The sequence below is a fragment of the Vanellus vanellus genome (assembly GCF_965231255.1).
Source record: "Vanellus vanellus genome assembly, chromosome: 8".
In the NCBI taxonomy this organism is placed as follows: Eukaryota; Metazoa; Chordata; class Aves; order Charadriiformes; family Charadriidae; genus Vanellus; species Vanellus vanellus.
In genome coordinates this window covers 30007291-30033302 of record NC_138913.1, presented here as the reverse complement: position 1 = coordinate 30033302, position 26012 = coordinate 30007291, and the positions used below count along the sequence as shown (strand labels likewise).

The 26012-nt window shown below is 47.1% G+C and overlaps 1 protein-coding gene across 1 annotated transcript; it reads left to right on the top strand.

The window, feature by feature from the left end:
* Nucleotides 1-5896: 5896 nt before the first annotated feature.
* On the top strand, nt 5897-25300 carry BOK (BCL2 family apoptosis regulator BOK). The gene is made up of 5 exons (XM_082487454.1): nt 5897-6120; nt 7005-7380; nt 11388-11516; nt 19133-19296; nt 24173-25300. The coding sequence occupies exons 2-5, from the start codon at nt 7158-7160 to the stop codon at nt 24296-24298; spliced, it is 642 nt and encodes a 213-aa protein (XP_082343580.1). The 5' UTR covers nt 5897-6120; nt 7005-7157; the 3' UTR covers nt 24299-25300.
* The last annotated feature ends 712 nt before the right edge of the window (nt 25301-26012 follow it).

Below are 26012 nucleotides of genomic sequence, written 5' to 3'. Positions count from 1 at the left end.
CCTGCTTTGGACACCTACTTGATCAAGCTCATGTTTCAGCCAGAAGGAAGGAATTGCTTTTGTCCTGGTTATCGTACGTGCTTGATTCCGATATCTCAACGTCAGGTAACAAAAAGTTGCCAACTCTTTTATAACCACCCCACCCCCATTAGTTAAAGTCTCTTCTATCAGAACCCATGAAAGCTGTCATCTTAAAAGCGCTGGGAAAGCCAGACATGCTGAGCAATCATTGCTCTTGCAGAAGGATCTGTTGATTACCTTCTGTCAACATTTCTCCGTCTTCTACAGTGGACTAGGAAGCTCCAGATCACCACAGCTGCATTTTATATGCAGGAAAAAAAATACTAGTGCTGTAGTTTCATGGTCATTTGTCTTGATGTCAAACCTGAAATTGTTTCCTTCTGCTTGTAGCTACCTTGGCTGTACTAATACAACTCTGGATGTGCTTTGGATGAAAGGTTGATTGCATCCTGATTAAAAAACAACCAGCCAGCTCCCCGAACCAGTCCACAGTGCCAGCAAAGACAGAATTATAGCAGTGCAATTAGGAAGGACAATTTGGAAATGGGTATGAGCAGCTGGATGTGAAGGTTGCTTTAGCTAACCCTGCTGCTGAAAAAAACAGCCCTATACTGCCCCATCGAGTAAGAGGGGTAAACCTTGTTAACCAAAGGAGTCTTGAAGAAAATTTTTGTCAATGCAAAGTTCCACAAAGCCTTGAGGTGCATTGCGTGTGTAGAAACGCTTTGCTGGCAATCGGGGTGAAACAGCATCCTAATGGCCGAAGTTCTGTAAGGTATAATCAACTGTGTATGAAGCAATCGCACGCTCCGAATCTGATCTGTGCAGACTAGAGACATCAGCCTGCCCTCCTTGTCTGACAACTTCAAAAGACAGATATTTTTTTTATTTTTTTTTTTAAAGCATAGTTGCTGCCTTGCCCAGCACTACAGGTTAAGACTGAAGAGCCTCTCTGAAAGTCATTAAGGGTTTAATTAAACGTAGGGCTACAATCTGGATATATAAAATTTGAGTCTAAATCCCTTGGAGCGTGTTTTAGGGCATCGAGATGTGTGCAGGGTAAAGAGTCCTGCCTTGTGGTTATCAGATTCAGCAACACATTTGCCTGTGTAGGATGTATCCATGCACCAGCACGTGTCTCGAAGAAACAGATAAGTGTGTCAGAGCTCATAAACGCTGTTCAGCCAGTGCAGAAGTGCCTGCACCTACTTCAGGCTCTTGAGATTCCAGGATTGTTGCAGGCAGAGGCACCTGCCCAAACCTCGTGGGTGATCAGTCGCTAGAATGAGATGAAGGCTTATCCTCTGCCTTTGTGGGTTAGAGCTTGAAAGGGAAGAGTCCTCTTTGCTCTCTTGGGGATAGTGACCTCATTAGTGTTTTCTGCCTTTTCTATTTTGGTGGTACGGTATGTAAATATTTTATTTGTGTTTCAAAACAAAGCTATAGCTGTTGAACAACTTAAAACTTCTTATTTCTTCTCTGTGTCTGCCACCTTCTTGGCTTATGAGATGATCCGTGCAGTAAAATGTGTCATTTTGAAGCAAATCGTGGGATAGGAAACAACCAAAACAGTTGTGTTTATTCAATTTGGTTCTGAAGCTGATGACGCAGCCTCATCAAAATCCTAGATTTAGCTAGGAGCTGCTCTTTTACAGTGGGCAGCTGTTGGCTGGACACCTGAGAAGCAATGGTTGGTTAAACGCTTCTCAGGCAACATTTCCAGAATAAGATTCAGGAATACAGGTAGAGATGTTCTATGATTCAACTCAGAGGACCACGTGCTAACATTAAATTCATGCTACAGTTTCCCCTTCCCCGTGTACATCAGTTCTGGAGTACACCATAACAAGGAAGTTGTGGCTACAGTGGTAGTGACCCATGGCAGTGAGTTAAGAGAAGAAAACATTGGTTATGAGTGCTAATCTGTGTCAGAAACCTAAGCGATGGATCAGTTGCTAAACTTGATGCATTTAAGTCACTAGACCCATATGCTCATTAAGGAGAACTGTCTAAAGGCTGTGGAAGGTCAGTTCACTGTCTCACATCCCCTTTGGTCTGGCATGTGACACTTGGCACTGCAAAATCCTGCTCCAGGAAAGGTGCTCCAGGGTGATCCCATCACGCAAGTAATGCAAAAAACTGCTTGGCTTTCAAGGAGGCTTTGAATCAAGCCCTTCAGAAATGAGAGAAAGTTTCAAAAAGCCTCAGTGTTTTGCTTGGGTCTCATTTAAGCTGCTACTTCCATGTATTATTTTGCTGTTGCAGCTGGCAAAATATTTCTGTTTAAAAAGCAGTGTTTCTTCTAGCCTCCCTGCTCCTCCTGTGTGGCTTCGCAACCTAAAGCCTGACACTGTAGGTCTTTTCACTGTGGTAAGTGATAACTTCACAAACACCAAATTGAAGTATTGCTGCAAAAATCGGGCAGGAAGAGGCAGTGGGGAGAAGACAGTATGTTAAAACTGAGTGAGATAACGCAGAAGGTGGTCCAGGGATGGTTTGGGAGAAGGTTTTGGTCTGGTTACAGTGCCAATGTTTTGCCACAGCATCTTCTCTCTGAAGGGAAACTTCTTGCAGCAGGCAGGGGCTGGTTCCCAGGCTGTCTGACTATTAACTGTGTGTCTCTGGCATCCCTCTGCTTCTCTGCAGGTGTTTGAGAACATTGGATCTATGTGCTACAGTGTGTAGTTCCTGCTGGAACTGTTGTAGGCTACGTGAAACGGCTGGGATTGGCACTGTGAGGTGAAACAAAACAATACCTCTGATAGAAACCAGGCCGTGTGAACATAAGGCTGGAAATGACCTCCTAGGGCACTCGGAGTTATTCTCCTGCTATTGCAGGAAACCGTCTCATGCAGATCCTTTCATAAGCTTCGCGCGCTCACAATTAGCTAGCTATTTTGCTTCCACTGCAACTGTTAAAAGGCCCTTCCGGAGACTTGCTTCTCTAATGGTTAGACTATTTAATATTGAGCATAAGCTGTCCACATTTAGACTATTGCCGTGTTCTCGCTGGTGTGGTTTCTCCAGGGTTTGCTTCCACTTGATTATAAAATGTAGTCATATCTCTGTGGTCCCCTGGTTTTGCTAAATAAATGCTCCAAGCTCTTTTGGTCACCCTGTTGGAGATAGGCAGGAGCTGTGGTGTGGAGTCTGTTGTTCCAGCCAGAACACTCTCATGCCAGTAATAGCTAGGCTGGGAAGAGTGGGTTTGGGCGATAGAAGCTGCTTCTGCACTGTTTCCTGATACTCCTTTGCCACAAGGGTTTTTCCAGTGTAGATCTCGCCTCTACGCATTGTAGCCTAAACATACTATGGAAAAAGGGGTTCAGATTACACTGGCAGCTCCTTGGATTGTAACACCCTGTTCTTTTGCGGTCAGTTGAGCACTGTATGCTGTGGTTTCATCTATTTTTCCTTATAGAGGTATCTTTCAGTGTGAAGCTCTGTTTTTAGTATGTAAATAATATAGGTAGAATACAATGCGCCGTTGGGGGGGGGTATACAAATTTTTGTTTATTATACACAGCCTTAATGTTTCTAGTTTTTGTGCCTTTGCTAGAGGGTGGAAGTTGAGGGGGTGCTGCATGCTGTGACAGTCAGGCAGGGAACACGTGGGATGGGTTTGGCATCCGTGGAGAGCTGGGAAGCAGTGTGGCGCTTGCATATTTGCCAGAATTCTGGGCAACATTATCATTAGTTGAGCAATACTGATATTTAAGCACTCATCTTTGTTTCAGAGCTCTACTGAATAGGCACAGTTTAAATAGGACTACTGTTTCAAGCTGTCGGCTGCTGCAGGAAGCTAAACCATAAATTTGAAATTATTTTTCAGCCATCAGAGTTGCAAAGGCAGAAGTTATGATTTTCCAAGAGACGGTCAGGAGCAGTCTGCAGAGAGGGCGTGTGTTAGGGATGGGCAGTGGCACAGGATTTCTGGAGTCTTGATTCGGGGGCGGGCCTTTGTCTATAGCGACTATATCTAAATTTGAGAAAGGCTAGTGGATAAAAACAAATATCTGAGAGAATCGTTGAGCAAATACTTAGAATCATAGGATGGTTTAGTTTGGAAGCGACCTTAAAGATCATCTCATTCTAACGCCCCTGCCATCGACAGGGACACCTCCCCCCAGCCCAGGTTGCTCCAAGCCCCGTCCAACCTGGCCTTGAACACCTCCAGGGATGGGGCAGCCACAGCTTCTCTGGGCAACCTGCGCCAGGGGCTCACCGCCCTCAGAGTGAAAAATTTCTTCCCAATATCTCATCTAATCCCCCTCTTCCAGTTTGAAGCCATTCCCCCTCATCCTATCACTCCACGCCCTTGTAAAAATTCCCTCTCCAGCTTTCTTGTAGCCCCCTTCAGATACTGGGAAGCTGCTATAAGGTCTCCCTGGAGCCTACTCTCCTCCAGGCTGAACGACCCCAACTCTCTCAGCCTGTCTTCATAGGATATACTCCGGGTGCTGGAGGTGCGCAGTCGCTATTGCCGTCTCAACATGACCATAACGAGCTAAGCCAGGGGTCTCTGGCTGACTACTGCTGCATACCCATACCTCTCCTTGACCCCGCTTATCTGCCAGAAGAAGCCAGGTCAAAACCAGGATCTGTCGCCGGAGGGAGATCAGGCTTTCCCACGGCCCCCTTCTCAAGGCAGCAAAGCTGTCTCCAGCAATCCAGTTAATGGCAGACCAAACTATACGCTCTGTGCTAAGCCTGTGCGTGAGTTGCGTGTTGGATGCTGGCCAGAGTACTTGATGCGTCATATAATAAGGCTTTTTCATGCAGTTTGTTTGTTCCTTTTTTATTCCTCAGTTTTGAAACCAGCAGTGGTGCAGGTTGTGCTTGGGTGGGTTTTTTTTTGTGATCAACACCTTGGAGAGGTGTACTTGCCTCTGTCTTTTCTGAAAGACGACAAGCAAGAGATGGCAACCTCTTGCTTCTGGCCTGCTTTTGGACAGGCTGTATTTTGAACCTGCCACATACCCAGCAGTTGATCTACAAATTGTTATTTGTTGGGGAGTATTTGTGTTCGGGCTGGTAGAATTTCTTGTCTGCAGGAAACTTTTATTTCTAAAGCTTCTTTTGTTTCAAATCATAACACAAAAAAGCCAACGTTTGTATGTGGTCTATTGAGTTGAAATGGTATCACACACACGGAAACAAAGTTGAGCATTATGGCATCAATACAATAATGTTGCAACAAGAAGTTGATGCAGAAATTAATTTCTAAGTATGTTGGAACTAATTGAAATGTTTTCCTTAAACTTTGTATGTTAGTTTTCTTGACACACTGAGATGAAACAGACACGTTCCTGCAGAACTCTTCATTCTGGACAAAATATTTCCGATCAGCAAACCCACTGCATTTTTTTTTTTTTTTTTAACCAGAGTACTCATAGTTTGGGGGGAATGCAAGCACCACTTGCTTTCACCCCGAGCTGGTTCATCACCTCCATAGTTTTGATGGCGCCGGTATGACTAGCCCACCGCTGAAGTATGACCACCTGCAGTTCCCCAACAGTGCTGCCCTATGAAAATGACTGGCCAACATCAACTCTGCGAAAGCTGCCACAGGAATTCGCCAAGAGCCATTCCCGTTTCAGCAGCGCATTCGTCGCTGTCTGTTACACGGGGGTAACCTGGGCCAGGAATTCTGCTCCTGCCCTCGCCCTCAAGATGAGTCCTTGAAGGAAGCCCTGGGCGCTCGCAGAACAACAACAGAGAACCTCCTTAAGAGAGAAGAAAGGGGAGGAGAAAGCGTTGCTCTCCGGCTATAGCAACCCCACCTCCCGGTTATTTCATCTTCCTTACAAGGCTAAAGCTAGGAGCTTTCCTCTGCCGCTGGGTCCCTTAAAAGCAGCAGAGCAAGCCCCGAGGATCCCGGTGGAGCAGCCGGGATGGGAGGCTGACAGAGATGGGGAAGGATGCACTGGCGTGAGCCGTGCGGAGAGCAGGGCAGAGAAGGCTGGTGCTCTCCGGAGGAGAAGTGTGACAGTATCCTATGAATCCTAAACCAGGTGTTCACTGATGCAGCTCTTCCAAAGCAACACGAAACCAAACCCAAAAAGAAATCACTGAGGGGGGAAAAGTGCAACAAGAGAGGTAAATATGTTTTTCCTTGGGAAAACCAAAAGTAACTGGCTTCATTTCATTTGAAAATCATTATTGTAAGTAAATGTCTAAAACTGGGGACTGAAAAAATACATTTACTAACATCTGAATAAAGACTTTGGTCTGACTGAATTCAAAAGCAATACTGTGTTAAAAAGTCAGATCAACAAATGAATTCAGGTGTGTCTGAAGAAATTCTGAATTTTCTCTTTAGGCATTCACACCTGAAAACTTTTTTTTAAATATGCTTTTCTGTTTTGCTCTCTCTGCTATTGCTAAAGGTTTTTGAGAAGTAGTGTGCACGTTGCTTTGGAGGGGGGGCAAAAAAAAAAAGAAAGAGAAAATGTGGCAGAACCAAAACCTAAACTGAGAATGTGGTAAACTGTCTCCGGTGAGACATTTCAAATGCTCCCGTACTCCTGTTCTTGCAGTAGTGCTGTTTCTTCAGAAAGATCCATGACCTACTGAGCTGGAATGTCTGTTGACATCTGGTTGAGGTTACTGTAGCTGGTATTTGGGATTCAGGGTTTTTTTCCAGTTTAATTGAAACAAGCTGAGATCGTCTACGCATTCTATGAATTGTTTCCACGCTCTGACCATCTAGTCTCTCTGATGGGTAATTCTGGGACTGCTGAATCTGAACTGGAAAAGAGGAAACACCTTGATAGTTCAAAACTACAGCCCTTCTGTGGGTGATGCTGCCAGGGAAAGTCATAGTGGCTGAAGACTTTGCCCCTTGTCTGTAAGATGCACCGAGACAAATGTTTTGCAAATATGATACTGCTAACTTTAGCATAACTGTAAGTTATGATGCTTGGGCTTCTGATTTACATCTTTGCAATGCTAGAGGACTTACAGATGCTTTTATTCACCAGGTAAAATGAAAAACTGGCCTTTTGACAATAACTGCTGGGAGCTGTAACAAACCAAGAGACCAGAGGACTACACAGCTCCTGCAGATTCTCACCTAAGGCATCTGATCAGCCTTCCGGCAAGTGTATGCTGAAACGTGGGTTCAGCAGCCAAGGATGGAAGTGCTACGCCGTTCCTCAGTCTTTGCTGCAGAGGTGATGGAGGTTTTTGATAGGTCTCCCACTGACAAGGAGCTTGTGTCCCAGGCCAAGGCTCTCTGCAGAGACTACATAAATTCGAGGCTCGTTCGAGCGGGTGTCAGCTGGAGCAAACCCGAGCACAATGTACCAGTGCCTGGCGGTAAGCTGGCTGAGGTGTCCACCATACTGCTGCGACTAGGTAAGTCCCTGCAGGTATGGGTGTGGGAACTGAAACTATATGGGGCAATTCAGACCAGACTAAGGTTTCTGGAACTGATGAGCGCCAAGAGGCTTTGCATGTCATGATACAGAGGTTTTTCTTCTCTGCTTTGGGCATTTAGATTTGGGTTTGGTGATCTTCCCAAAACAGCTCCTTTACTTGCATTTCCTCAGTCCCTTGGAGCGCTGCTCAGCATAGTATTTCTGCAGAGCTACTTTTTTCTGAGTACTTGCTACAACTTAAAAGCATGTTGCAGTCCAAGAAGGCCCAACAGCAAACTAATTTGGTCTGCATAAGTCTCCAGCAGATTAACAGTTTTCACAGTAGTTTCAGTAGTCTTTCTCAACTTGGCATTTTAACAGGTATTGCAGTGTTTTCTCCAGACACAGGTGACTTTGCTGCTGTGACGCAACCCAAGCTGGCATCTGGGGCTACCTCTAGACGTGGGCTTTATCAGTTGCTTGCCCGGCTGCAAGGACATTTAATTTGGGAGTAGTGGCTTAGACCATGTGTGTTGGAGATTTTAGAAAAGCCACTTCTCAGGGTGTTTGATTTTCCTTTGCCTACCTTAATCATTCAGCAAGACATGAGTTTGTGTGCTTTTTGTTGGAGCAAGGAGGAGTTGGCTGATTTTGCCTGGCACATGCTGCCATTCAGTGCCTAAACTAGCCAGCCCCCGCCGTGGCCAGGTGACTGCCGGGGCTGCAGGGAGAGCGATTTGAAGGTTATGCCTGTAGGATGCTACATGAAGACATGCTCTGCAGTTGTGCTTGTACCAGGAGCACCCTCTAAATGCTGACAGTTGCCTGGCCTTTTGCTTTAGGTTTTAGCCTCCTGCGTGCTTAAGTCAAGCTGTTTGTCTTTTGGGATCTTGACACCCTCGTTCTTGGAAGTTGCTTCCAACATCCCTCTTTGCCTGCAGGCTGGTATATTAGTTCACATCTGGCTTGGAAACTACCACTAGCATTTGCATCTGATTTAATTACACCAAAGTTCAAATAAGTCTGGTGAAGTAACCTTTAGCTGGGCCTAACAAACTCAGATCAGGCTGGTCTCCCAGCTTTCTCCCCTTTCTTTCTATTTCTGTTTGATATTATGTCAAATTTCTTTGTAAGGCATAGCTGTTTATCTTTTGACTGACTTTTTTTTTTCATTCGTTCTTTTTCACTTTTTCTCTCCTATGCTGACTTTACTTCTATTTTTGTTTTCAGTTGTTGTTTGGTTTGGGGGGTTTTTTTTTCTTCTGTCAATCTTGCTGCCTTTTTGTCCTCCATTTCTTCTCTGCCTGGGTTTGGGGTTGAGATTTGTTTGCTTTCAACCAGATTTTTGTGGGTGGCCAGGAGCATGTTAAAGGGCAAACAGGTGGCAGACTGGATCTGAAGGCGTCTCCTGGATGACTTTCCTGTTACTTATTTGTGTCCAGATGGAAAGATTTGGCTGATAGTCGCAGGAACTTGGCGCCTTCTCTGAGCAAATCTGTTTGGAGAGAGCCATGTGGTACCCATGCAACAAGAACGGTGAGCAGTCCTCCTTATTAGGATGAAGAGCTGTTTCTGAACGGTTTGTTCAGAAATGTCGCCTGCCACATGGCCTGTCTCTTTCTTTTCCCCTTTTCAGCTATAAACCAGTACAAGGCTGAGTGGTATCCAGCCACCTGCCAGGAACAGTAGTCCTTAGCTGTTTACTAAGCAGTGCAACAAGCCAGACCAGTTTTTTTTTTTTTTCTCCACGATAGTGCTGACAAGCCTGTGGAAATGAGAAGTCAGAGTATTTCCTAGCCCTCTTGCACGTGCCAAGGCAGTAGAGAGTCTGATGAACTGGCTGGTGGGCTAGCAGTGGTGCCGGGCACAGGTGGTGCAGTTGCAAAGTCTTGGGGAGGGAGAGCCCATCAGCTCAGTGATGCTTAGCGGCTAATTAATGCAATTAACAAGTCAGAGGTGGTAAAACCTAATGGTATGGCCAAGTGAGACACCCCAGACCAACCTGCCATGTGTGTCAGAGGTCTGGTTTATCTGAACTTGTCTCTCTTCTGGCTAAGGCCCAGGGAAGTGCTGTTTCACTGCTGCACTGAGCTTCTGCATGTGGGAACTGTCACTGCTGCCCTACGTGTTCCTCCGTGATTACTGGAGGAAGGAGGAGAAATGCAGAAATTGCTCTTAAATGTTGCTAGGTGTGCAGCCGGGTGTCAGAACGTGGACACTGAAGACTGCCACCAGTGTAACTTGCTGCTGGAAGAGTCCTGGGGCCGCTGGGGCAGGGAGTCTCTGTGAGCCTGGGACTGCTTTCCTGTGCTTTTCTTCCTCCGCTGCCCTTGTCTGTGCTGTGTGTTTCTGCAGGGCAGGGCCCTCTTTAGCAGTACATGTGCCTCCAACCAAAACCTGATCTCATCTGGGGCCTTCAGGCACTGCTTGTTAAAAGCTGTAACAGTGGCAGGCTACCAAGTGCTGATCCCAACCTCCCATGCCTCTCTCTCAGCTAGCCACGGGCAGGGCTATCCCCGTTTCCGCACATTTGCAGGGAAGCCTGTGTGCTCCCTGCAAGGAGAAAACAGCTGTTGAGTAGTGCAAGTAATGTTTCCTCTTATCAGGGCTGACCATGTGTTGGCAGGGTTTCCTCTTGCCATCAGATTGTGTGGGACAATCCCACGCGCACAAAGGGCCTGGAGAGCTTATCTGTTGAATTCTGTAGATCTGAGTTTTGCCTGTGCTGTGCTGAGTGCCAGTGACCAGTTAGATGAATTAAGATCCAGTAGCTAATGACTCTATAACAAGCTTCTGACTGGGGTGTCATTTTCTTTTTCAGTTCCCATCTAAATGAAATTTTCAGGAGGACCAGTTGCCCTCTGACTAGGGGAAGTCATCTGGGTCTTGCAGTGGGATGTAAAGCTGTTGTGACAGCTCTCCTCTTCCCCTGGATGCTCCAGAGCACCCCTGTGCAGGAGAAGGATGCAGAGCAGTGTCCTTCTAAATCTAAACCAAATAGGACTCTCCATGCACAAAGGGCCTTGGTCCCATGCAATGTTTGTGTTGTGTAATGCTCCTACAGCAGCTGTGCACCCCTCGTTGACTATTTGTGAACCCCTATAGAGAGAGAAATCCATTGGAAACTGGGCATTATTAATCCGACTGCTCAAAAATATTTTGGTTTGCTATAGAGGAAAAGCCTTACTGCTGTTGCCCAAGCTCCATAGCACAAACACGTGGGAGGTTCTCTGCCTGTGTTTGGTATTTCCATCTTGGTCTTCAAGCTAGCCTAACACCTCCAGCTATATCCCAGCTGGGGAGAAAACAACCTGGAGGTTAAAGCACGTGTCTGTGTGTGTATGTGGAGAACCTTGTTGCTGAGGAGTCAGCGAGACAAATGAACATCTCTTTAACCCTTTGGAGGAGAGAAAGAACTCCAGATCGTCACTCTGTGCCTGTGTGAGCACAAAATAGCTGAGCTGATAGTCTCTTTGCTCAATGTTGTGCAGCTCTGGGTGGATCCCTGGCTTTCATCAGCCTCCAGCATTCTTGAGTCGCTCTCATCTCGAGGCTTTTTTGTACAAGTCCGATGGGGTGTTGAGAAAGGGCGTATCTCTCAAAAGCTTATGTCGATGTACATGATTCCTTTTCGCTTCTGAAGGAAAGTGAGATGGCCTTGCTTATCTGAGTCCCGTCTCCTGTTGGAGGAAAGGCAGGCATGCAGCCTGCGAACATCGTTTATATCGGAGACCACTGCAGCCACACCACTGGTAGAGGACCATTGCCTGTCCCCACTCCCTTTGGAAGTCCCGGGCACAGGGGATATTAGGAAAGCAGGGTGCAGGTGGCAGGAGGTTGCATCTAAATGACCCTAAGCACTCTGCTGCCTGGTTAAAATAAGGTGGAGCTGGGGTGAAGTCTCTTCAGCTGGAGGAATATGTGGGGTGGCCCCAGCTGCAATTCCTACACGGTGAGAGCAGGACTCAGTGTTCTGTGTGCTGACTCCTGACTGTTTGTTTCCAGGGGATGAGCTGGAATACATTCGTCCCAACGTCTACCGGAATATCGCCCGCCAATTGAACATCTCACTGCACTCGGAGACGGTGGTGACGGACGCCTTCCTGGCAGTAGCTGCGCAGATTTTCACTGCAGGTACTGTGCCCTGACAGATACGCAGACAGGGCTGGGCGGAAGAGAACAGGATGGAGCCACCTCTCTCTTGGAGCAGGCATGTTTCTGGGATGGCCTGCAAGGTGGGGCATGGTTTCTGAAAGGGCTGTGGGCAGTTTGGCAGTGTGCCCTGCTGTAATGATTTAATGAGAGCTCCTCTATGCTCTGTTGTTCTGGCAGGGAAACGCTCTGTTTTATTATATCCTCCTGGCAGGTTCTCGCTCATTCTAGAAGTCATCTCCTGCCCTTCCTCGTTAGGAGGTAGTGTTACCTCATTAGACAGGGAGTTCACTCATTCCAAGCTCCTTTGCTCACCATTGGCAACTGGAGAAGATTCATTACATGGGAGTCTCCCTTGTTCCAGCTCACGCTGCTGATGTTTGGAGCCAGAACCAACTCATCACAAGGGAGTTCCTCTCTTTCTGGCTTCCTTTTCCCCGGTAACAGCCGGATCTGCAATGGAGCCTGCTGGTTCCAGTTGCTGCTTCTCCGTTCTCAGAGAGACGGGAGCCCCGGCCCTCGCAGCTAGCTGTTCCAGACAAGCAGGTGCTTTGAGCTTTCTCACTGTTTAGGCGTGAATGTTCTGCTTCTGTCTGACTGGTCCCAGAGATGATTGTCAAAAGCAAAGGTACACTCTGTGCTGTGTTCCTGCAAGGGAACCTCAGGCTGCCTGAAAACAGTCCCTGCCTGTGACTGGGAACGCAGTCTGGGGCAATCGAGGGAAGAGAAGTGTTTTACATGGAGACTTATGTCAGGCAAGTCTTGACATGGTCCTGCAGTGTTTCATTGTGTTGTTCGTGGAAGGGAAGGTAGATGTTAGAGACTGGAAACAAACAAACAAACAAAAAAACCACAAAAAAACCCACAAACCAAAGACAGCTACTTGCTAGCAGCATAGTACTGTGAAAACACTGAATCCAGTGACATTGACATGGGAAGTGTCACAGGAAGCAGTGTTTCTTGTTACTTTGGGAGTAATTGGTATGGAACAGAAGTCCAGGTTTCTGTTGTACTTTCAGATAGGCTTCCTCACTCAAAACCTTTTTATCTTCACAATCGGCTATGCATCTTTATGCATGTGCACTGCACGGGAACCACTGACACCCAGAGGAGCCCTGTGTTGACATCTTGGATTTCAGATCTGAAGCGTGTTGTGGAGAACACAGATCCTCTCCAGAATCGCAACAGAAGACAAAATAGATCTCTGAGAGATACTGCAAAAGCATGGCTCCCAGCAGGTCTGGTAGGGCAGATTTACTCCACAGAAAACTGAAGCTGTGCTATAAGAAATGGATGTAACTGGATTCCACAGCAGCCCTCGGCATCCTTTCAGAGCATGCCTGGAATGCAGATTGCTTTTGCACTGGGCTGGCTTGGGAGGCAGTATGGACTCAGAAAGCAAGAGCTGGGCAAGTATGGCAGGAATGTCTGAGGGTGGCTGTGTTCAAAGTGCGGGTGCCCTGTCTTGTCACTTAGTGCTGAGCTTTACTTGCCTCAAGGCTTACAGAAAAACGAAGGTCAAGTTTGCGGGCACAGGTATTTGTATTGCAGATAAGTAGGTTATCTTCTTAGATGACTATAGCTGACTACATCAGAACTGGCGCACCTCCAAAACTGAAGTGACACAGGAAATTAAGCCAGAAAGGTGGATGGCTGCAGGTGGAGCAGACTGTGCGTGCTGCTATGCTACGTAAACATGATGCTGGGGAGAAAGCCCTACTGGCTTCTGGGGGTCCTGCACTCACCAATGTATATTGACAGATTCATTGAGAGCTGCATTTTTTGGTGTTTTTCAACTTCTTAGCTCAGGACTCAAGTGAAAAGTGTGGATCGCTTAAAATGTTTTTCATGAAAGTAAAGCTGGAAATTGTAACCCTTGGTTCTAAACTTGGGGTTTTCAGGGTATTAATAACGGGATCTGGACTTAGCCGGTTGAGGCTGTCAATTCTAGAGATTTTGGGAACATGGTAGAAGCCCAGGATCAAGCTGTGCTGCTAGCGCTGCCCCTCATCTGGGGACGTGATACTGAATAAGCGGCTGGCAGTTGGCTGGCAGCACAGGGGGCGGGTTCAAACCTTCCCAGTGTTCTGTATGCTCCCTTTTTCTTTCTTTCTCATCTCTGCCTCAGAGCAACTAACAGGATAACCTGTGAGCGTGAAGCTGGGGTTGTGTATTCTATTGCATTTATCAGTTCATTATTGTAATTTCCCTTGTTACGATGCTGCTGAGTGGCAGAAGGGGAAGAGTTTGCTGATTTTTAACATTCCTGGATCTCAACTGCAGTCTCAAGACTCGGCATTTAATGCTAAATCCAGTAAATCAGAGTTGGCTGTGGCAGCCAGACACTCATTCCTATTTTTTTTTCATAGTTCAGCGGAAAGAGGCTCTTATTGAGCAAAGGAAACCAGAGACTCAAGTGCAGTCTGAGTTTTTGTGCCAATTACCAAGAACTAAAGCATCTCAGCCTGTTTTTCACTGTCCAGTTTGTTAAGAAAACAGCTACAGCCTGGGCCTGCAGTGCCTAGACAGTCTGGGGAGCCCCATTAGTCACTCACAATGCCTTTCCAGCAAGGGAGTGGGGGATTGTGACCCTATCTTGCGGGAGAGGTTTTCTCCGTAATCTTTTACGTGATTCTCTTCCACACTCTGGTTTTGAGTCTTCACGCTGTAGCTCTGGCTGTGCTCGCTTCCTGTCCATGCTGTCTACAAGTCTTGATTAAGTACAAGCCCTAGATGGACCTCTGAAGAAGGCAAGACTGAGGACATCTGGCGTCCTTGTTGGTCCCACTGCATGGGTACATTGTGCTATGTTTGACTTTACAGCATTCTCCATTCAATTTGTCTCAGGTTTGGCTTTTCTCTAGTGTAGCGAGGACGGCTTGAATCCTAATTACAGCGATGTTAACAGCTGAGAATATAGGCAGAAGGTGAGCCGGTCACAGCGCATGGTAAGGCTCAAGCTGTATTTTGCTTCCCTGTTTCCATACAACCTGTTAGTTATTCAGGGTGAGGAGAGCCCATCTGTGTGGAGACTGGCACCTCAGAGCCCTGACCTGCTTTGGATGTTGAAGGATCTGCAGCAGCATCACCTCTGTGACAATACCGCTGGTTGTGGTGTGCGGTCCAAAGCTGCTCTGCGGCCAGCAGGAGACTTTCCACTGACTTTAACAGGCTTTGGATTGGGGCTTGGCTGAGCTGGTATTTACATTAGCTGTTTAAATAAATCCCAGAAGGAAAGGGTCACTTGGTGGAAAAATGGAACTAGAAAAGAGAGATGCATTTTCCTTTCCTAAAGGAAAGAGTTTCCTCCAGTTGGTAAGAGCTACTAGGCATGAGGGCTCTCTAAAAGCTTTCATCGTGGTTTTGTATTGGTTTAGGTGCTCGTCAGTTTTTAATCAAGAATGCTTGGGCTGAAGTGAACCCTGTACAACATGGTTTATGGGTTCTCAGGAGAAAATACTTCCCCCTGCAGGAGTAAATGCTGCTAGACATGCTTCCCATTGCTTCCTCATCCCTTAGGCCTTACGAGTTGAGCTTCCTGCCTTGCGCACATCCTTCTTGGCTTCCTTCTCTCCACCAGAGGAAAGTATATTGTGTCTGCTGTAGTCTCCCAGCTGTTGAAATGTAGCACTTGATCATGTTTCTCTTAGTTTGATTTGCAAGTTGGGCTTTGGTGCTGAGTGGAGCAGAGGGAAGTTTATTTGAGTAACCTTGGATAGTGTGGTGCTCTGAGACTCCGCACAGTTGTGTCTCATGGCTTCTTGAGCTCTCCCCTGGGGCAGGCGAGCTGATATGCAGTGGGAACGCTTTCAAGAGCGGTCCTCTCCTGCTAATTCATTTTCCCCTGGGCTCGCCAGTGTTTACATACCTTCAGCTCTATGACTGGCCTTGAGTCTGCAACTTGTATTTCTTATTTTTTTTAAAATGCCTTCTAAGCAGCTTTTCACTTTTTCCGTGTCCTTTTGTTCCATCTCTGTGAGCAGAAGTTTCAGAGAGGAGAGCCTCTGTTTTGATCACTCCTGTCTGGACCAGTTTTCCATTCCCTCTTACTGTTAGCTCCTGTGGATGCTAGTCTGCACAGTGGGAAGCTGTGAATAGATTCTCTCTCTTGGTGATGAGTGCCCGTCTCGCCCAATGTGGATGGCAGCCAGACCTTTAGAGGAATTTGGAGCAAGACAATGAGTCTTCTCTGCTCATGTGCACTGGCCAGATGCAAATCCAGCTTATGCCAAGGGATGCATCAAGCTAGTGTCACCCTGGCCTGGACATCACAGGGGGCAGAGGCAGTGCCCTCCCAGTAGATTGTGCTCCTCTGCCGCTGTCAAGGGAACCCTTGAGAGAGAAAAGTTAATGTAGTAGATGTTCTGGAAAGGTGCAGATGAGGGCTGCTGTGGCCTGTTCCCCTGCCCTGCCTGGGGCTAGGTGGCTGCTGGAGCCCTCCTGGGGCAGAGGGACTGGCCACAGCCATGGCCCAGCTTTGGTCTCGAGCTGCTGTTAGAGGTGTCTGCTCTTCCCTTGCTTCAGGGCTCCCCTACAAAGTCCTGTGCCAACAAGAGCAGAAGCTGTGCCCTGCTGTCTCGGGTGAGGAGACCAGCCTGGGTTCTCCATCTTCTGCCTCCAGCAGTGGCAACAGGAGTTTCCATGCAGAGAAATCAGGAGGGGACTTCCTCCTCTCCCCTCCCCAAGGCCAGCTCTGCTCGTAACAGGAAAAGCAGACTGAAAGATTGTTTTGACCCTTATAGGCATGCTCTGTAAAGAGGAAGGTAATGGGAAGTGACCACTGAGCCCTTCGCATCCATCACCACGACAAGCATTGGCCAACAGCTTGTCCTCCTTCTGCTGTCTGTGTGAGAGAGAGAGGGGCTCCGTCCCTGTGCTGGGGAAGCGTTCATCTCGTGCAAGTCCTGCAGCAAGCACTGCTATGTAGCAACCTTGGCAGAGAAGCCAGTGCTTTCTCTCCATCCTCCCTGGGAGGAGACCCCTGAACTGACACATCTGTAGAGCAAACTGCTTTCCTGGGTATTAGGGAAATCAGGGGTCTATTGAGCCTTTATCTTTCATAGGTTGTGGATACGCTTTTCTGTTGGAAAGAGAAACTTGGGTTTAAAACCAAGTTAAATCAAGACTGCAGCTGTCTTCCTCCACCAGGGCGGCCTTGGCCCCCTGTCAGTCTTAGTTACTGCCATGTAAATATCTGAAAGCTAATGAGCTTGCTTCAGATACTTAAGAAAGAGCACTGTCAGTAAAAGCTTGGGAATAAGCCAGTGAACTCTTCCCTGGAATTTTGGGTAACTTTGGTTCATGTAACTCAAAATGCAAGGAGCCATGCTTCTGCAGGCATGGAGAACTGTAAAAACTGACTTAGACTAAAGCTGAGCATAAGCCAGCTGAGGCTCTGGTCCAGGAGATTGCGGTCAGCAAGAGGTAACCCCTGAAAGGCTCTTTCACTGGGTGGAGAGGTATTGACCTGCAGCATGACAGCCTCTTTCTTGCCAGGAGAAGCCCTCTGTCTAATATTTTCTCAGGTGGTTTCATAGCCTCTTCCTGGCTCATTCTGCTGGCTGTCATGGTGACACGCAGTGTGAGAAAGACAGATAAATAGTGTGAATACCACACAGACGGTGAACTTCCTGAGTGGCAGCTCTGGGGAAGGCACACCGCAGGGCCTACTCAGAAAATAAAATCAGAATAAGAATAACAGCCAATTGAGCTATATTAATAACTTCCTCTGATCTTGGAGATAGTGCTGGTGAAGCACACAGTGTCACAGGAGAGACTGAGCTACTGCTGTTACTGTTGCTACAGAGACTCACAAAAGGATCATGTGTAGATCTTCATCTTACATCAGTCATGAGTGAAAAAAAATGGCTTTTTTTGAAAACTGAATGGATTTTCTTCAGTCTGACAAACCATTCCAGTGGCTGACATCTGAGAAGTTTCTCTAAAGAGTAGTATTTTTTCTTTTCTTTTCTTTTTTTTTTTTTTAAAAAGCAAGCAATTCCTAAAAGCATTAGTGTGATTGTCCCTTTTGAGGCCCTAAGTGGAAGGATTGTGGAAATGCCCTGAAACCTGCACATATTGTGAAGGAACGTGGGGAGCTCTGCTATGGTGTGAAGAGGTGTGAGGAGTAGGGAGCTCTGTCCCAGAGGGATGGGTCGGGGTGCCTGGGGACCTGGGAGTGCAATAAAGGAAAGAGGGAGACTCTTCACTTAATTTGAATCGTATTTAAGGGTTTGCTGTCACAGCTGATAGATTGCTAAGCGCATCCAGTTTTCTGATCACGTGTTTAACCCCTTCTGGTCCTTAGGTCTAGTGACTGAACTAATCTTTCCTTTCTCTTACCTGTTTTCTTTCTTGTTGCAACCCAGCAAGAATGGCTTTGTGTGGTTTTTCAATACTGAAACTTCCCCTGGCTTCTGGCTACATTTGGGAGAGACCTCGGACAGATTCCATAGAGACCTAACACTGTAAAATATTTCACAGTATGCTTGTCAAATACTGCTATTCCAGATAATAATGTAAGGGGAACAATTCAACTTCCTAGCAGGTGCAAAGAAAATCCACGTGCCATTGTGCTGTGGTAGTTCTGCGTGGCTGCAGAAGGGTTGCATTTCCAGGTCACTGGTCTTGATAAAAGCCTGATGAGGGACTGCTGGTCGCAGTGTTTAAGCGTGGAGGATTTATGCCCAGTGGTGTTGGCAAAACGTGGGGGAGACCCAGGAAGGTTGGCTGGGACCCAAAACTGGGCTCAAGTGCTTATCGCTAGCACTAACAGGAAGATGACTGCTGCTGGGAGAACTTCCATGGGGCATTTGCTGCTGGCAGGTCAGCCCAGCAGGAAGGCTGTTTTCTGGGAGATTAGATAACCAGCTGACACTCCATCCCTGCACTGCCTTCGGTGGGATAGGATATGCAATGTTAAGTATTGAAGGCAGAGTGGCAAAACTCTTGAAGTTACCTGGTTTTCAGGTGGAGACTGGGGTGTGCTCCTTACATCAAGGACACCAACCCTCTTGGCCCTGTAGCTTTACCTTGCTTTTTTGCTCTTGTGTTATGGTAGAACTAGCTGAAGATGCTTATCTCACGTGTGCTTTGTGTGTCACACTGGAATTCTCCTCTGATCTAGAAAAAAAAAAAAAAAAGATGCTTTGTATTAAGGGTGTTTAAGAGTTGTGCTGGTGACAAAATTCCCAGGTTGTTCAAACTCTTTGAATTCAATCGCCTCCTGTGCAGCATGTGCATGGCTGAGAGTTAATGGCAATATAAACCATGGTGGTGCTCATCTTCCCTGTTTTGATGATGCCTTTGGGCTGCTTTCTCCAAAGCCGGGCACTTAGTGCTGAGAGGGGGTGAAAGCATGCCCAGGTCAGAGCATTTAATTCTGCTTCTCCAGGTGGAAAGTTTTCCCCGATCCTCATCCCCTAGTATTTCTTTTCCCCCACGGTGAAGAGCACGCAGAGCTGTCACTGCACCTGAACTCTGAGCTGCACACAGGCAGCGTGGGTGCATGTAATGAAGGAGAGCTGTTTCCTTTGAGTATTCAAGACTGAGTTATGCGTGCATGTGTAGATCTGAATTGACCTTTCTTCTTTTCATAGGCATAACGTGGGGCAAGGTGGTGTCTCTCTATGCTGTGGCAGCTGGGCTGGCAGTGGACTGTGTGCGACATGCGCAGCCAGCCATGGTTCACACCATCGTAGACTGCCTGGGAGAGTTTGTCCGCAAGACCTTGGTGACATGGCTGAAAAGGAGAGGAGGCTGGGTAAGAGATGCTGTCTGATCAAGCTTGCCTCCACACACGTGGAGCAGAAAATAGCCCGGTTACTGAAAGTGCGAGTGCCCCCACTGCAGCTTTATACAGAAAAACATTGAATGAGACTCTCTTCCGCAGCCCTGTGGCCACCACCATCCTACTTACACCTGTGCTAGACTCCATATAGCTCTCTTACTGCCTCATGGTCCTATCCTCGACAACATCAGCTATTCTGGTCCTCACCTTCCTGCGTAGCTGTGCCAGACTAACTCAATCCTGACCTGCCAGGGCCTCTTCTGTTCCTGATGCGAACATCTCTGGAGCTGCCAGCCACTCATAGCAGGAGAATGTAAACAGGGGTCGTTGTCTTGGGCAGCTGTTTTCTAGAAACTGAAAAAAATGAGGCCTGCCAATTAATTCCCCTTTCACACGCCCCACAGTTCCCCAAGTCAAAGCTTAGTATCTTAAGGTGACTTGCCACTCTAAGGAATTTGAAGGATATTAAAACCTGGCAGTTTGTGCCATCTCCTGACCTGACCCTGATGATGCTCCATGAATAATTTCTTCTCATGTATAATTTCTTCTCAAATTGTAGCCTGCTTATGCTTTTAAGGGCACTCATAACACACATCAACAGTGGGAGGGCTCATGGCTCTGTCACTGGCCTGCTCAGACTGGGTAAGGCTGCTCTGTGTTGGAGTGTGGCTCCATATCCTATGGCTTTAAGCATCTGATTTCTTTGGTTCTCTCTATACCCAATGGGAAATAAAATGCTCCTGTGGAGGATGGCTCGCAGTAAGAACTTTGGTGCTGTGGAATAGCCAGACACCTTTCTAGTGACCTCCCCAGGAGACTGAGATGACTGGTTGGCTGTGTTTGTGGTTGGCAGCTGGGTGATGTACGTATGTACCAGGGTCTCTGTGCCCATCTGGCAGGGATATAGACAATCCTTGAGGCGATACAGCCAAAAACACTTTGGTGTACTGCCTGGCAGATGCTGCCTGGAGCTAAATATTGCCATATGACACCACTGAGCTCATGGGACATCTTGTTCCCAACGCGTGCACTCTTTCCAGACTGAGCCACAGTGGCAGAGTCCCTCCTTTCCAAGAGGTGATATTTATTCCTGAGCGTCAGGAGATGATGAGGCTCCCCCACCCTGCACAGACCCGGAGAGAGGGGGATGACGTTTGACGTTTTTCCAAACTGAGCATTGCTCCTCTGTGCTGAGACTTCCCAAGTGTGCCTCGTAGCTGATTCAGTCACCTAGTTTTCTCCAGGAGCGAAGGCACCTTTTTGATGAATGGCAACCAGAAAAGTAGCATTGGTCTGATTTTTGGATCCCTTGCATTTACTAAGTGTTGTTGCCACCTTAAATCATCCCTGCCCTCTCTAAAACTGTGACCTTAAGGCCAACTGAGTCAGGGAACTCTTTGGTTGGGCTAAAAAGAAACCTTTGATCTGAATGCCCTGGTCTGTTTCATTTTGAGTCCTAAGAAATAATTGTGCCAAGGTAGGTGAAGAGGATATCCTGGGAAAGCGACCAATTAAACAGCACTGTTCCTGCCTGTGAAACTGGGTACCTGTAGAGCTGGTTGAATTGTATTCCCTACAACAATTTTTCCTTTGGAAAAAATCCAGTTTCATTAAAGTTGAAATGTTGCATAGGAATGTGTCTTCTCCTAGTCTCCAACTAATTTTTTTCTTTGTTTTGGTAAAACATGCACGTTCCAATAAGTTAGCATCTTGTTTTAATTTTTGTGTTAGAGTTCAAAAGAGAGTGTTTTGATAGTTCCAAAAGGATATTTTTGGAAAGTTTGTTGCATTGCAAACAAGATGCAAAACCCCTTCCCTGACCAGAAGCGGTTCTTTGCAGCCGAGGAGATAAGTCCTGCCCACTACTGGCTCCTTCTGCTGATCATCCCTCTTTGGCTGGCCAGCGCGTTTCTATTGGAGTTGCTGAACCTATGCTTCTTGCTGTCGGGATCTAGCCCTAAGGAAGGGAAGCCAATCTCACTGCCCCAAACAAAACGACTGCAAAAGTTGCTGGGTTGTGCTGGTTACAGCCTATCTCCAGTACCCTTATCAGCAATTTTGGGCTGCAACAAGGAGATATTTTCCCTCTAGAAACGAGTGGGTTCCTTCAGTCTGGGGAAAGGCTGCTAAATCCTCTTGCCATTCTGTGCTGTGCTTCCCTGAATGTTCTTCCTCTTGATCTAGGCACTGCAGAGTGAAATTTCCCAGCCTCGTTCGCTAATGGGCCAGATGAAACACCTCTGTAGTGGGGACCCTTTCATCTGCTGCCTGACCTAGCTGGTTATTCGTTTGACTTGGCATGGAGTCCTTGTTTCCCTTGTGCACATGGCCCCCGTCTCTCACGCATCGGCTCAGGTTGAGGCTGCCAAGAGGAACCACTGTGCTCCAAGCTGTTTCAGAACAGCCACTGTGGAAACCTTGGAAAGGCATTTGAAAGCCTCCACTCAGCAGCAGGTTCCCATACTCCTTCCATAGGGTGGAGAAAGACCCTGCTCCCCGAAGCCCAACCCAAAACAAACCTCTTAGGAGAAGCAAGAAATGTTTAACCCTTTGAGGCATCATCTCTCCCTGGGGAGAGTTTGCGGGCTCAGTAATGGCTTTACAGGAGAACAGACAGATATATTATTTATTTTTTTTTAGCAACTGTTACATAGATTTGCTACAAGGAAGAACATGCAAGTGGAACTTATTTGAATAATTAACAGGCGAAGATCAAACCACTCTTGCAACAGTTTATCAGTGCCTCACAAGGCTCAAAGACCCATTTTATTAAGTAGCTTTGAAATTTTCAATTCCAGTGCCTTATCAGGTATGCTTTATTTGGATAACAATAGCTAGGGCAATTGTTAAACAGCAGAGCAATTTTGTTTATCTAAGCAAGCACCATACAAATTTGTGTTTCTGACTGCAGCTCCTCTTGATTAGCTGCCTTTGGGAGGGCATAGCACAGCTTTAAGGAGTTCGCACTTTCTCATGTGGAAGCTAAGTTAACCCTCTGCAGCTATAAATGTTTGGGCCTTGTTCACATGGGGCACTAAAGCCCTTCAGAGCTTAGGTTTCTTAGGATCAGCTACCCTAACATCTGAATACATGTTCGGACAGGTACCTGCATGTCTCAACTAAAGAGACAGCTTGACACAACTGTGTTTTAGGGATGTGCTGGTCCCTAAAATTGGACAGGACCTTTTGAAAATGCAAACAGGCTAAGTTTGCTAAGCCATCACTGAAAGCATTTAGGCAGACCCATTTTACTTTTCTCCACAATACAGATAAAGCACCTTATAACCACCAGTGCTACATTGCAGCATCTTCTGTTATGTGCTATCTTGGCTGCTTGCTGCGTTTTGCTTGTGCTTTTGCTGATTCAGCTTCCTCCTGTCACCCTGTTTCTTCCCATCCTTGAGTGCCTGTATTCATTCCTCCTGCGGTCTCTACTTGTCAGTTATTCGTGGGCTCAGCGTCTCCTAAGGCTTCCCGGAGAACAGCGGTGCAGGGTGATTCAGCATGCCAGCTTTTCAGACTTCCTCGTGAGGCTGGAACTGCATGGGAGGCTGTTGATGCTGCTGTCGATCGACCTTTGGTCGGTAGATGACGGTGGAGTCAGTTAGTGTGGCTGTACTCACTAACCGGACGCGGGGTTTTGTCCCTTCAGTCCTTCTTTTGTTTTCTTCTAATTATTACCAGGGTTGGTCGGGCGAGGCTCACCCATGTCTTGAACACAGGCGGAAATACTGGAAAAGATTATCAGAGTATTCAGCAGCTCTCATGTCCCGTCTTGGGGTTGAGAGTCTGACTTCCTTCTGCTTGGTCCATGAGAGACTTCCGTCAGAAGGAAACTTGGAAGACTGCTGAGCTAAGCTTGTAAAGAAAAAGCTTTTGGGGCTGATGAATATTTGCCCTCCTTGTGACCCAATTCTTCTTCACATTTGCCACCCAAAAGCTGTTTCTGAAAACCACATCGAGTTGATGTGCTAATGGTGCTCCCTCTGTAACAGAATCTCCCTGTGCTAGGCTGAAGTTTAACTACAAACTCAATTATATTGCTGGCAGAACTTTAATTTGTTTCCCCCCACCAGAAGAGGCAATTTTCTATCTACCTCTGTCCTGTTTGCTTTACCCTCCAGATATTTTCCACCTTCTCTTCCCAATGCCAGCTGAGATCCTGTCTTCATGAATTTGCCGGATTGTTGTTATTTTTTATTCATTGCAGGCCAGCTTCTATTCTTGTTAATACTTGAAACCAGCTGCCCAAGCGATCTTTAAATCAGGCCCACGCGTCTGGGAGGCATCTCTGCCAGCACACATATTTCCACAAACAAAGCTTGCATTGCTTTAGATTTAAATTGGGGGTTGGCTTGCTTGAATGAGTTCCAAAGAAAACATTAAGGCAAGAGAAAAAGTGCAAGCAACTTGAGCTGATATTAAACAGGACAACCTCTGGGAAGCATCTTGCTTTACAGAAAAGGATGAGAATGCTGATATTGCCAAGGCTTCCTAGCTCTTTTGAAAAGGGGAAGAAAGTTTCTTTTATTTAGCCATTCAAAATGGAGAATGCTTGCCAATCTTCCTGTAGCATTTCTTTCCCCAGGGGTGGCTGAAAAGGGGGATACTTCACCTTGTTGATCCAGAATGAAGACAGTGTATTCCGCAGAGCTCTTAAACCTGATTTAACATCTTGCAGTCTCTGGAAGCGTCGGAGCAAGCATTTGTGGCTGTTGACGGTGTGGCAAAGTGGTGCTGCAGCAGTGGGGGCACTGTGCCGCGGGTTGTGGGGCCAGGGGAGTCCGCAGCGGTGGCTGACGTGGTTCTGGGCATCTCTCTCTGATGATCTCTGTTCCCTCCTCATTAGGCGGACATCACAAAATGCGTGGTGAACACCGACCCCAGCCTTCGCTCCCACTGGCTCGTGGCCGCTGTTTGCAGCTTTGGTCACTTCCTCAAGGCTATTTTCTTCGTCCTGCTGCCCGAGAGATGAATCCGAGTCACCAAGCGCATCCCCCCCTTACCCCATCTCTTCCCCGGCTCCAGAAGCAGTGGTAATGGCAATCGCTGACGAGGAGGAGGAGAAGAATCGGGACAAACAAAAGGCTTGTTCTCCTCTCCCTTCAGCTGGGAGCAGATGATCAACCACAGTCTCCTTTTTGCAGCCACAGGAGCCTCTCTCACCATTAATCCTTTCAAGAGTCTTGTTTCCCTGGGTGACTTGTGCATGCAGCCTGGCCGTTGCCAGTCCCTGGGCACGCTGATTGCAGCTGCACGCAGCGTGGACTGTCAGATATCTGTTCCTTACGGCTGTGTTGCATGCTTATGCTAGTGCCAGGCAGAGGGGCAGAGGAAGGGGCTATTATTTGAAATGGAATAGAAAATAGGAGAGGGGGAGAGTCCCTTCTTTGCTCCCTGTTATTCTCCTTTCGGTCCTCGAACTTGCCTCGCGTCCGTTCTTCTTGTTACGTTTGTGCTTAAACTCCATCTCCTCCTTTATACCTAACTGACTTGCTGGGCTCTGCCCACAGCACAGTGGAGAAGATAACGCAGCTGTGGGACAACACACTGTTGTCGGAAGCTTCTCTCTGACATATCTTGGAAGTGAGACTGAGTGGCTGTGTGAAGGGCATGACTGGAGGGCAGTTGCACGTGCTGCAGTTTGCAAGTGTATTTTGTTGACTCCTCTTACTGTGCTCACGCGCCGTTTCGAACAGGAGAGCGAGGGGCAACGCCTTCAAGCAACAGCTTGGGATTGAATTTCATAATGAGGAAAAATGTTTTCTCCACTGAGATTTCGTCAGAGCTATAAGCGTGTAAGTAGGAAAGGCTGGGGGGCATGGGCAGGAATTAGGGAAACAGTAAGTGAACCGTCTGGTGTTGTGAAAGGGGAAAGCTGCGTCGAATGTAGCTGATTTATGTTTCTCCTGTAATGTCTTTGGACGTACGACTCTCAGTCGTCTTTGTGGCAAACAATAAAAGAAAATAGGTGGTGTTTCACTATTGCAAAGGGTATTGTATTTGTTTCCAGAGTTAAAAATTCCAAAAAAGGCCAGAACAGTGCAGAGACAAACACTCAGCCCATGCTAAAAATACTTTAGCTTTTCCCATGGTAGGACATGTTAATGTGTTAAACCTACAACTCAGCCAGTTCATGCTAGGAGTTTAACCCATGTTGTTATCATGTCAGAAACATGTGGTTTTCACGGACAGACGTGGGGCCTCACTGCCGTCTGCAGGGTAAGGCCATGGAGCATCTTCTCTGCCAAAGCCTCGCAGGAGACACCCTGCTCGCTGCCTTCCTCCCAAGAGCGTGGCATCGCAGAAAATGCTGTTCTGGGTTAAGAACATGTGGCGTTATAGGAGTTTTTGCTCTTTGGTTTTGTTGTTTGGTTTTGGTTTTTTTTTTTTCCCCTAATTTCCCTCCCACACCCTGTGTTTAGAGGGGCTTTACTGTTTCCATCCAGAAGTTACAAATGGGTTTGAGAATGAAGCAAAGCCTTTACTTTCAGGTTATATCTGTGCAACAGGTTTCTGCTAGGAGTTAGTAATCTTAAAAGACAACCCCCCAATCCCCCAACAAAAACACTCACTGCAAAGGAGAAAGCCTCCTGTTCCATATCAAAGCTGCGTGCTGCCTTTGACAGTGTCTAGGCAGACTTTGGCTACGCTATTAAAATTTGGGGGAGGGTTATACCGACAAAGTT